The sequence below is a fragment of the Drosophila nasuta genome, chromosome X (genome assembly GCF_023558535.2).
Source record: "Drosophila nasuta strain 15112-1781.00 chromosome X, ASM2355853v1, whole genome shotgun sequence".
Classification (NCBI taxonomy): domain Eukaryota; kingdom Metazoa; phylum Arthropoda; class Insecta; order Diptera; family Drosophilidae; genus Drosophila; species Drosophila nasuta.
Genome location: NC_083459.1, coordinates 14,657,974 through 14,670,983, shown reverse-complemented (window position 1 = coordinate 14,670,983; position 13,010 = coordinate 14,657,974). Strand labels below are relative to the sequence as shown.

Here is a 13,010-nt window from a genome sequence, read left to right as displayed (position 1 = left end):
ACTTCATGTCTAATTAGACTTGTTTATGCCCATTTGAAAAGCAGCAATGCAGCCAACAGCAGCAGCAGCAACAACGGCAACATGATTGTGCATGCACATATTATAGTGTTTTTTTTTTTTTTTTGCTTGCTTTTTTTTATGGCTATCTTCACGGTTATTTTCATTTAAATCGCAATTCAAACTCGGCAAAACGACAGCGACGACAACTCGTCGACGAATCACATTTTAAATGACAATTTTGCGCCTCTTCGCAATTTGAAGCCACGCCCAGAGCAGCGACAGCGACAACAAATTGAATACAATTGTACGTAATAATGCAAATTGTTTTATCAATAAATTCTAGACACATGCAAAACGCATGCAAAACCAACGAGTAATTTCACTTAATGATCATGATTATCGTTGTTGTTGTTGTTGCTGCGGCGGCCTAAATGAATTTATGTGTCAATAAATTTAAAGCAAATTAGCAAACGACATTTTCCAAAGGCAGCACAGCATTTTGCTCAAACGATTTATGAACTAAGCGCTAAGGCTCTCCTTCTCTCTCTCTCTCTCTCTATCTCCCTCTGACACTCAGAGTTTGATTGATGATCCACAGCTTTTAGCCGCATGCCAATAAAGTGTTTGCCTTTTAAAGTCGCCCCAAATCGCCGACTGTCACAAGCAATAATATTCGTTTCGTTGGTTGCACTGGCAACTGCAGCCAGAGCAACAGCAACAACAACAACAGCAAAATGGCGACGCATTGCCAATTAATCATTATTATTATTATTATTATTTTATATTATTTTGCGAGATTTTCGTTTTTGGCATCTGGCAATAAAAAGCTGTTAAAGCTTTTAAGCCATTGATCACAGCAACGTCATGTCCAATGATTTCTACAAGCACAGCATTCATATTAATGTGAATGCTGTTCGAATGCATTCAGAGTAGTAGCTTATTTAGTTTTGTGTTGAGGCATTTTTCAATTGCATAAAATTGCCAAGTGTAAAACTTTGACTCGCTTGTTATTTGCCGCATTTTGTTACGCTGATATCAATCAGTTGTGTCGCTACTCGTTGGCACTTGTTTAATCGGCTTGTTAGCAGCAGTTTTATTTGATTCAGATCTTTTTCTTATGCATTCGTTATGTATTAATTGTTCTATGTCATTGTTGTAATTGTTATCTTTTAGACAAATACATTTATTTACTTGATACTCATTAGGTTTTCATACAACTCATTAGAAGATTGCAGTATTTGTGAATTTTTGACTAGTTTCAACTTTACTCGTTACGTATTTCACTCGCTAGTGTCAATTATTTATTCGCTAATCTTACATTGTTCACCGATAAGCTTTTTGAAGTTTATTACTTCGTCACCCATCTGCGTTTTAACACGTTTAAATATTACTCATTGCTTTTTAACACGTTTGAATATTACTCGTTGCTTTTTAACTGTTATCAATACTACTCGTTAGTATTACGCATATTTCGTATTGCTCCATAATAACCTACTTGGTGTTTAATTAGTCGCTTTATTAACAACTCGTTACTCGTTGCTCAACTCGCTCACTATTACTCGCTCTTAAACATCATAAATCAATTCGTTACAATTATTACTTATTGTTTATACTTAAAACTACTTCAACTTCAGCAATAAATCACTCAATATTGTTACTCGTCGTTCTAAGTCGCTCGCTGGCTTTCAACTCGTTATTAGCAACTTCAAGCCAAAAGTATGCAGTTTGCTTGTCTATCAAAGAACTCGTTTCCTGCTCTACTTGTTGTTGCCGCCATGATCGTTGGCTAATTATAAATGCAAGTGTGTTTAACTAATCATTGCGATGTAATCGTATTTGTTGTTGGTTGTTTTGTTGGTAACAAGAGCAAAACAATCCGCAATTGCACAACAGCAAGAGCAAGAGCAACAAGCATCTTATTAGTCACACCTTTGAGCATGACACCACAGACGCCATTGGTGGTCTACGCCGAGGGCGTGCGAATCAAGCTCTCTAACACACAAGATACAAGATACTATGCATACATTGTATATGTTCGTATTTTGAAAAAGATGCAGACTACAATGCGAATACAATCGGCTAGAGACTCCGCCATGAAGTTCTTGTCTAGTTCAATGCTGCTGCTGCTGTTGTTGTTGTTGTTGGTTGTTGGTAGTTGGTTGTTGTCTGCCCGTTGTCGCCGCCATCAACGGCAACCACAGGCAGTCGCTGGAACAGACAAAAGTCGCGGCTTGTTTTCAAAATTACACGAACAAAATGGCAACGTCAGCGTCTCTTGTGAGGTCCACACGCAGCCCAAAAAAAACCAAAAAGCAGCCTAGAGAAAACGGTCTAGACGCTGTGCGCAGTTCGTTGTCGTTTAATCGAAGTCGATTCGACGAGTTATGGTAATTAAAAAGGTGTTCCTTTTGCTGCAACAACCGCAGCAAGTTGCAAATGTTGTTGCCTTGCTAGCTTGCTAGCATGGGAGGTCTTCGGGGTTTGTTTCTTGCCTTCTTTTTGCTGCCGACAAATTCATATTTTATGAGACAAAACTCGACGCGCTCTCGCTCATGCTCGTTGTCGTTGTCGTGCACTTTGGTGGGTGGTCAGAACAGGCAGAACAGGACAGCAAAGGACCGGATAGGATAGGACAGGAATGTCGCCGCGTTTTGGCCATTTGCAATATGTATTTTGTGCTGTGCTGTGCTGTGTGTGTCAAGTTTTGTCAAGTTACTCTAGAGGGGAAATCATACTTTGTGTGTCGCTTATTCTCCGACTTGCTTTCGTTTCGTATTTTTCCGTTTTTCTCGTTTTTCTCGTTTCTCGTTTTTGTTCTTGTTTTGTGTTGTGTTGTTGATTGATCCCCCCATTGTACTTAACACGCCAAGCTAACTAATCTTTGTCTCTCCTTCCTTTCGCTTATCCCCACAGACAATACTGAACTCAATGCATAAGTATCAGCCGCGCTTTCATTTGGTGCGAGCCAACGATATCTTGAAGCTACCATATTCCACGTTTCGCACGTACGTGTTCAAGGAGACGGAGTTTATAGCCGTGACTGCATATCAAAATGAGAAGGTAAGCCAAAATCCATCGCACATACATACACACATGTAGTAAATAATAAATCATTTTGAGCAACGTTTACTTACATATTTCTCTCCCCCAACGTACAGATAACTCAATTGAAAATTGACAACAATCCGTTTGCGAAGGGCTTTCGTGATACTGGTGCTGGCAAGCGGGAAAAGAAGTGAGTATCACTAGAGTTAAGTCCGATCCATTAGCAAAGGTTAAGCTCAAGGGGGAAGTGAAGACAAGTGTTCTCTCAGAACTTGGAAATGAAACCCAATTGTTGTTAAGAAACAAACTCTAATAACTATCCATTAACCGACCACTTGTCGTAATTTATCAAATAATCTTCTAGAGTGAATTTCAAGTGTGACCATACAACAAAGTCAAGGATACCAAAAACTTAATACGGTCACGTTGATTATGCTGATTATGATATATATAATACGGGCACATTTGAAACTTATTGTTAAATTCTTATACAAATTGGTATATTCCTTGACTTGAAATTTAGTTTACTAAATGTTGACAGCATAATTCTTAATTCTTAACTCTTGAAATGGATTAACTCAACGAACATTGATAGAGATGCCATTGATTGTGCTTGCTATATAGAGTACTTATATCCATCTTCCTCATAGCTTGCATGATTTGGCGCAACTAATTTGTGGCACGCTGCAAGACGTGTCTGTTTTAAGTTAAAGTAAGCTCTTAAGCAACTTACGTCCAACTCATTGTTGAAGTGGAAGCAGCATTTGTGAAATTGGTAGCCAAGGCAGCTATGAGAAGCTCTCTATTTGTTGTCAGGACAGTTGCCCAAATCCAATTGAATGGCATTTCAATAGGATGGACTTCTACTCTCTCCCCCATTCCAAGTTGATAAGCAAACTAATCAGCACTTTGTAGTGCACTTCACATTCAGCTACGAATTCGAATTCGATTCGATTCGATTTGATGCGAAAGCGAATGCGAATGCGAGTCATTTGTCTAACTGTGTGGTATCTCAATCTATAGCTGAGCCTCACATTTTGTATCTGTAGAGCATGATTAGCACAGACATTAATTTTTGTCAAATCTGTGCGGAACTAATTAGCCTGCTGCTTGTCAAATTGCAAGTCATAGAGGCCGAGAGACCGAGAGAGAAGCGAGTGACCACAAAAGTCGCTTCCAATGTGGATGATGATGACTGGCACCTTGGTTGCTGTTGCTGTCGATGTTGTTGCTGATGTCGATGTCGATGTTGTTGCTGCTGCTGCCCCCGCAGTGCGTTTGTAATCCATATTGATGGATTGATTTCAATTTCCTGTTTGACCAACAACATTCGAGGCATGCTTTTGACTTTTTGCAATTGTTTTTGAAGGATAACCATAAAGTCAACAAACTGTATGTCGAACCGGGGACGAGGAAGCTGAGCTTGGAGTGGTTCCGGTTTCCGGCGAGCAGCTCCATCTCTCTCTCTCTCTATCTCTCTTTCTCTCTCTCTCTCGCTCTTTCGCTGTGTTTCTCTTTCGGTCTCGCTGACTTAGCATAATGATGAATGACATTTAATAGTTGCTTCTGTTAAACGTTACAAATCAATTTTCACTCTGACAATGACAGCAGCGAGGGGGCGAGTAGAAGAGTGACCCGCAGGGGGCAAGGGAAAGCGGGGGAGCAGACAGCAAGTCGATGATGGAACAACTTCATCAGTCTTTTGCATTGACACAAACAATTTACTTGCCAACCGACTTCCCGTTGAGTTGTTGTAAAACTGATTACAGCCGCCTTCTGATTGGCATTAGCTGACACACCCCCGTCGCCTCCCCCCCTGACTGTTGATGTCTGTCTTGCCAAAAAGTTGCTGGTCATTGCTGTGACAGCCGTGTGTCAGTCAACTCAAACTCAAACTCAAACTCGAAAGTCGAAAGTCACAAAGTTTGTCTTTTACTAGCGGCGCTGTAAAGTATGCTATACTTTTTTTTTCGTTTTCATTGGCAGCAGCCACTTTCAATTAGTGTGCTTAAAATGCGCTGAGCAATTAGCGGGACTTAGTCACATTAAATGCTTAAGCTGTGTGTCTGTGACTGCGGTTAACCCTTTTGCTTTAGCTTCTGGTGCTTCATTAGCAGCAGCAACAACAATGCCATGACGATATTTGCCACCACATTGGGTGTCTCGCTAATTGGTGGCAACTTTGCAGGAGCCTCTCTCTCTCTCTCAGCTTCCGCTCTCAATGATATTCATCTCTATAGCTATTAGCCTTTAACCCCCCCTCTCCTTCCCTTGTCGTTCAACCCCTTTTTGTGCGGTGTTTTGTGTGTGTGTGTGTGGCGCGCTTTTGTTGTCCGGCCAGTTTTTTTTTTGGGCCCCGCGGGCCACAGCGGAAATCTAAAGTGAAAACGTTTTAACAGCAGCTCGAGAAGCGGTTGCGCAATTGAAATTCCTTTTGCGCCAGCTTCCTTCTTTATACTCTTCTCCTACTTCTGCCCTTCCTCCCCTTTTGCACTTTTCTATACTCGTCTCTCCCAGACAAATAACCGCAGGCGTCAGTTGACAATTGCGGCACAATTTTTCGTCGGTATTCACTTGAAATATATATATATAAATTCTGTTTTTTGCTTGGGCGCGGTCTGTACACCAACTCTAGACAGGCGTGTGTGTGTTTCTGTGTGTGTGACTGGCTTAAGCTGGGCACATTTAAACGTAATTCAAAAATTACAGAGCAGAGCACGCAGACAAACGCGCAATTTCTTCAACTTTTAGCACGGCCTTCGACGCCCTTTTCGCAAATGCTCGACCAACAGCAACAACAACAACAACAAATTGTGTTATAGAGCAGCCGCGCCTTCTCCACGCCCCCCGACCGGTCTGTGGTGGGGTGGGGTAGCATTACAAAAGCTAAAGATAAACGTCTTAGTTGCTTTTTGTGCGAGTGTTGAAATTTATGGTCGAGTTGCATGTGAGACACAGGAGCGGTTCAACGCCATACACGACACTTGGGCCCGATTAGAAACAAAGAAACAAATATTAAATTTTTTAAATTTAATTCTAATCGTTCGATTTAGCTACAGACTCTGCCAAGCCACTGAGGTGATTAAAGCATCAAAGTTTCACCAAAACGTTTAAAAACGCTGATTTCCCTAAAATGTGATGATATGGTACTTTATTACTGTATAGATTCAACAACTTAATAAATCAAAACAAAACATACTACTCGAATCCTCAAAATGCTTAATAATGAATTTACGCGCTTTATAAACGGACCTTATTCAATGGCAAATTAGCTACGAATACACAAATAAATAAAGGAAGCAATTTGAGATTCGCATAAATCGTCATATAGTTATTATGGAAATCTATTAGCATTTTCTAATATACCATTACATCGTGTGTTCTATAAATTTTAGCGGAATTTAACAGATAATCAAATGTAGAACTACTCCAAGTTTCTATAAAGTTTATCAGAGTTTAACAGTTAATCTAATTTAGAACTACTCAAACAATTTAATCCGCCCCATTTTGGGCGCCTTAGACGCTGCTTTTCTAGCCTCCATTAGCTTCTTTCTTCGCTCGTTTCAAATGCTGTTAAGTGGGTGGGTTAGCAGCGTTGCCTGGGATTAGCACAAATTGATTTGCTATTAAATTAGTAATACACACACACACACACACATACACAGGTGCTGGGGGGAAATACGTGGAAAAACAGTTAAGTGTAAAAGAAGACGCCTGTGGCAAACGGTGAACTGCGAATTGTGAATTGCGAGCTGGAAGCTATTGCGAGCCACTGTTTATATGGATGGTTCCGGGGCTGTGATAATGATACACACATGTCTGCCACGGTGTGTGTGTGTATGTGTGTGTGTGTGTGTGTGTTGGTAAATTGCCCAATTTGGCGAACACGAGCTGACGCTGCCAGCAGCGTTGCTTTGATGTGTGAACAACAAAAAAGCAAAATGCACGGACGTAGAAGAGTGGGCGGAGAATACATATGAAGGGGGTGGAGAGGGGAGGGGAGGCATGCCTCTCTCTCTCCGTCTGTATATTACGGACAGTGTGGAGCACTAAATTACACTAACGTGTTTTGAATTATTTTTCAATTTCATTGTCAGCCCAGACACAAACTGCAAGCTGTTTCCGCCTGCCATTGTTACATTTCAATTAAGGTTCCGGCCGTAAACCTCCCTCCCTTCTCTCCCTCTGTCATCCCATCCGACACACACACACACACACAGACACATTTGCAATGGGCCGCAAGCGTCGTTTTATCATTTAACAGATATTGCCAGCTAGCAAAAATATTATGCAAGTGCCCGCTAGATCCAAAAAGCCTCATAAAACCAACACAAACATCGCGCTGCAAAATATTATAGTAGCCCGGATCAAATACGTTGTTAGCGCACACACTCTGCACATTTTTACCAAACGTAACTAAACGAAGCATAAAAATAAAACAATTTTTGAATTGGTTAAAGCAAATTGGATGTGTGAAAAGAGTGCTAACGAAAGATGCAACTACTTCTTTAAAATCTCTGAGATTTGTAGCACTAAATAGAAGTATATCTTTAAAGAGATAATTTGCAATCATAATAAAAATAAGTAAAACATAAAGGCATATTTGGTAAGAAAGAAATAAAGAGGGTTGAAGAAATTTGAAATAGAAAAAGAATTTTAAGAATTTAAAAAATAAAAATGAAGAGAATTGGATGAATTAAAAATATAATATAATGTAAAAGAAACGTAATTTGAAGTAATACCAAAAAGCGAAAGATTAATGTAAAGATGATTTTCAAAGATTTTGATAAGAAAAATTTTGATAAAATATAATTCTCGCATTTATAATCTCTAAGATCTTTAAAACCTAGGTTAAAGAATATCTTGCAAAACAAATGAAAGATAACTCTACATTAAAGCCAGTTTGCAGTAAGGACAACTCTTAAAATATTTTTTGTTGATTTTAAATCTCTGCGACTTGAATGTCTCAAGAAACATAGGATCACACTATGGATATATGTTTTAGTATCTCTCACTATCATAGTTATTTTGAACAATGTGAACAATTGGATGTTCTAATTGGTTTTATTGTGTTTCGCCCAACTGTTGTTACAGGCAGGCGCTGATGTCGAACCGAGGGTCCGATTCGGACAAATTGAATCCCACGCACGTGAGCAGCTCACGGGCGCCCTTGCATTTGGGCCATGCCGGACGGCCGCCGCATTTGCATCCCGCGCACGCTGCGGCGCTGCTCGACAATCAGCAGGACGACGATGATAAGCTATTGGATGTGGTGGGGCCGCCGCAAAGTCCGCTGCTGCCATTGAGCCACTCGCTGCAACAGATGCAAGCACATCAGCATTCGGGTAAGTTTTTTGAACAACATCTCCATCTCTTTCTGCCTTTTGGTAGCTAGTTGGTGGCACTCACCATTAAACAATATCTAACTAATCAATTTTCTTTCGTTCTTTTGCTCTTCTCGTTACATGTCATTCGCTACTCGATACTTGATACGCTACTACTCGTTACTTGCGATACGTTTGCGCCACTTGCCACTTGGTGCTCATCAATCGACGCTTGCTTCCTGACTCTTTACATTTTTAATCGCTACTCGTTACTCATCGCTCGCTAAATTATATTTAAATTACTCGCCACGCTTTACTCACTATTTTTAACTTGTTTTACGCTACTTTTCGTATGATCCTCGTTTTGCATCACTCGTTACTCGGTACTTTATACTATGCTTTTTGCATCACTCGTTACTCGGTACTTTATACTATGCTATTTGCATACTATTCGTGTCTCTTTACTCGCTATTTTATACTATGCTTCATGCATACTATTCGTGTCTCGTTACTCGCTACTTTTCATACTACTCGCTATTCAACACTCGTTACTCGCTGTTCTTCCCTTACTCTTCGTTATTCATAACACGTTACTCGCCACTCTTCGATTACTACTCGCTATTAATTACTCGTTGCTCGTTACTCCTCACCTACTACGTGCTATTCATCACTCGCTCGATTTAGCAGCCCTCGCCGCCTGGTTCAATCACATTGCCGGCGCTGGCGCCGGCGAACACGCAGCCGCAGCGAATGCCGAGGACGCGCTGCGCCGTCGCCTGCAAGCGGACGACATGGAGCGCGACGGCAGCGACTCGAGCTGCTCGGAAAGCGTCGGTGGCAGCACCGGCGGTGCCTTTCGCCCCACCTCCACTGGCAGTCCCAAGGAGGGCGTTGGCGGCGGCGGCGGTGGTGGCGGCGGTGCAGCCGCAGCGGCTGCAGCAGCGGCAGCTGGCCTGAATGCCGCCGGCAGTTATCCATCGCCGAATATATCAGTGGGACCACCGATACACCCGTCGCCGCATCTGTTGCCTTACCTTTATCCGCATGGTCTCTATCCGCCACCGCATCTGGGTCTGTTGCACAATCCGGCCGCTGCGGCGGCCATGAATCCCGCCGGCCTCAATCCGGGACTCCTCTTCAATGCCCAACTCGCATTGGCCGCCCAACATCCGGCGCTCTTCGGCCATGCCTACGCGGCGGCGGGACACACGCCGGTGTCGCCGCTACAGGGACTGAAGAGTCATCGCTTCTCGCCGTACAGTCTGCCCGGCAGCTTGGGCTCCGCTTTCGATGCCGTCACCCCGGGCTCGAATGCCAATCGCGGTGGCAATGGCAGCGCCGATGCTTCAGCGCCGCCCAATGTGCTGCCCCTGGGAGGAGGTGGCGGTGGAGGTGGCCCCATCGATAGCGGACCGCGTAGCTTGAGCTCGAGTCCGCGACCGCATCGGGCGACATCGCATTCGCCACCGACGCGTCCCATATCAATGTCACCGACAACGCCGCCATCGCTGCTCAGCGGCAACAGCAACAACAACAGCAGCAGCAGCAAGCAGCAACAACGTCAGGCACAACATTCGCCGTCGGAGCTGAAGAGCATGGAGAAGATGGTCAACGGGTTGGAGGTGCAACACAATGGCAGCGTTGCCGCTGCCGCAGCAGCAGCGGCCGCAGCAGCAGCGGCGGCGGCAGCAGCAGCGCTGCTCTCCGAGGATGCAACACAGCTGCATCACACGCAACAGCATCACACATCACATCCGCCGCACGGACATCCGCATTCGCATGCGCATCCATTGGCAGGGCATCCGCAGCAGCAGCAGCAACAGCATGTGGCACATGGACAGCAGCAGCAGCAGCATCATCATGGGGCAGCGGCAACGGCGGCGGATCAGTGACAATTACTGGATGGCCGCACCATCGATGGTGACGGCCCCAACAACAATGATGATGTTGTGACGGCTGCGATGATGATGAGCATGGAGCATGAGCACGATGACCAGGATGATGATGAGGATGATGAGCACGATCGCAGCTCGGTCATTGATTTGGATGTCGATGTCTGACCGCAAACGCAACAGCTGCAGCAGCTTTAGCGTGCAACAAACGGCTGGAGCTGGGACTGGGGCTGGGGCAATCACTTGCTGGCGGCCAGCGGTGGCAGTTGATGGCGTTAACCAACACTGGCCAGCATTTGCGACTGTAAATACGCGCTATGACGACGACGACACACACACACCCACACCCACACACAACAGCAATAGCGATCTATGTAGGCATTGTAGCATATAGCATATAGCACACACACACACACACACACACACAGCTCCCCCTCCCCACAGCAAGACAAAGAGAGCGAGAGAGAAAGAGAGAGAAGTGTAATACCCTATAGAGCCTAGAGACGTTGCGGGTCGCTTTGCGCATAGTGTTAATAACAATACTATTTTTTTTTTTTTTTTCTTTGCGTTTAAGTGACAAATATATAAAAGTTTAGCCTGTAAATTGTTTGTGATGCGCAGGACCCGCCAGCTTTTAAAACCTAGTTTAAAGCACAGATGAGCGAAAGAGACACACATACAGACACAGACTAAGACAGAGAGAGAGAGAGAGAGAGAGAGAGAGATAGCGATAGTGAGTTGGAGTTATGTTCGTTTCCTTAAAGAAAAACACGTTGCCCAGTGCTCTTGCAATTAGTTGGAATCCCCTTTTTGAGCAACTCCCCATTTTTAGCACTTAAGCATAACAACTTTATATGTATGTAACAAATCCCACACACACACACCCCTATATATATATATGAAACTGCAGATGTATAGAAAGAGAAAGATCGAAAGAAAGCGAGAGAGCGAGAGAGCGAGAGAGATCTTTGCAAAGTAAAACGCGCCCAGGGGCTGAACAAATTTATATAAATAAAAAAAAAAAAAAAAAACATAAATTGAAATACGTATCTACATATATATAGTTATATATATTGATATTTGCAACATCTAAGATGATGCCCACACTCATACACACACACACTCTCAGACATCCCTAGACACACCCACACACGCATATATGTAAATCTCAAAAACAACAAAAAACAAGAAAAAAAATATAAAAAAAAATTATAAATATATATATATATATATACACAATTGTAACCTTTAACAAGAAGAACAACAGCAAGCAAGCATAAACAACAACAACAGAAAAAAAAAAAAAAAAAAAAATAAAAAAAAAAACGTACATTTTTTTTCTTAGTCATAGGATGAATTTTTTTTTTAGTAATCGTAAATTGAATGAATTAAGCAAACCGAAAAAAAAAAAAAAACAACACACAACAACACGATGAAGAAAAAACAATTATAAATAAAAGAAAAGCAAAGAAAAAAGAATAAAAAAATGATATAAACAAAATAACTATAATTAAACTAATTTATGTAGTTCTTAAGTACCGTGTACCGTTTACCGTTAAACAGCAACAACAACAACAACAACAAGAACAACAGCAATGCATAATTTATACACACACCTTTTCCCCCCACCCTCCGCATTCCCCTGCACCAATGAGGAAGTTAGGAGGAAGCATTATTTGCCTCCCTCCACTTCGATCCTTCACAGCATAGAAAGATTTCATACAAAGTATATCATCACAAAACTAAGCCAAGCGCAGCTCTTTATGTAATTTTTTACATTTTATTTTTATTCGACTTTGTTTTGTACTCTATTTTTTTTTTTGTTAATTTTAAGTTCTAAAACCAAAGAACAAGACACGATTTTTTTTTTTTTTTTTGTAATGCAGACAAGATTAGAGAAGAGACTCGGAATAGCTACTTAGAAGAGTATTATGATTGTGTGTGTGTTTTGATTTAAACATCAATAGAGCCTATACATATATATAGATACAACATACATATACACATGCAAATATATATATATATATATATATATATATATATATATATATATATGTATCTATAGATATACAATATATAGAAATAAATATATATATACAGATATTAGTTTTTTTTTTTTATTGGTATCTAAGTGAAGAGAATATTGAAATGGCATTCAACGCATGTTCCTCGCATAAGTTTAGAAGCAAAACAAATAAAGAGCGACTGCTTTAAGTTGATCCCTCCCCCTCCACACACCTGTGCACCTCTCCCAGCCCCACCCCCCACACACACACAACACACCTTACACACACTCACACACACAGACACCGAAAGCAGCAAAGAAATAAAAAATAAAAAGAAAACTGAATAATTCAAAAAAGAGCAAAATTGTAGCGCAGTTTGTTTTCTTTATAATCGACAGAGAGATATATACATATATATATATATATATATATATATATATATATATATATATACAGATGTGAACAATGAAATAGCAGTGCTTTAAAAATTTACAAATACAAGTTCGAACGAAACAAAAACAAAGAAATAAAAAAACGGTTTCTGTCGCACTGCTATTTCAATGTTCACAGCTGTATATATACTATATATATAGATGTGTATATTTATATACTTACTTCAACAACAAATTATATATATATATCGATATGCGTAATTAATGATTTTTTTTTTTGTTTGTTTGTTTGTTTAGCTGTTTTTTGAATGAATTATACGCAAAAGCAATATTAATTATAGTTAATTAAAT

General features: G+C 41.3%; 1 protein-coding gene across 1 annotated transcript in view; it reads left to right on the top strand.

Annotated features, from left to right (window-relative positions):
* LOC132795962 (optomotor-blind protein) overlaps window positions 1-11,683 on the top strand; it is a 104,101-nt gene extending 92,418 nt beyond the window's left edge. Inside the window, 4 exon segments of the mRNA XM_060806942.1 lie at window positions 2,914-3,060; window positions 3,159-3,235; window positions 8,140-8,390; window positions 9,054-11,683. Of these exon segments, the coding sequence (XP_060662925.1) occupies window positions 2,914-3,060; window positions 3,159-3,235; window positions 8,140-8,390; window positions 9,054-10,261 (1,683 nt within the window). The 3' untranslated portion in view covers window positions 10,262-11,683.
* The last annotated feature ends 1,327 nt before the right edge of the window (window positions 11,684-13,010 follow it).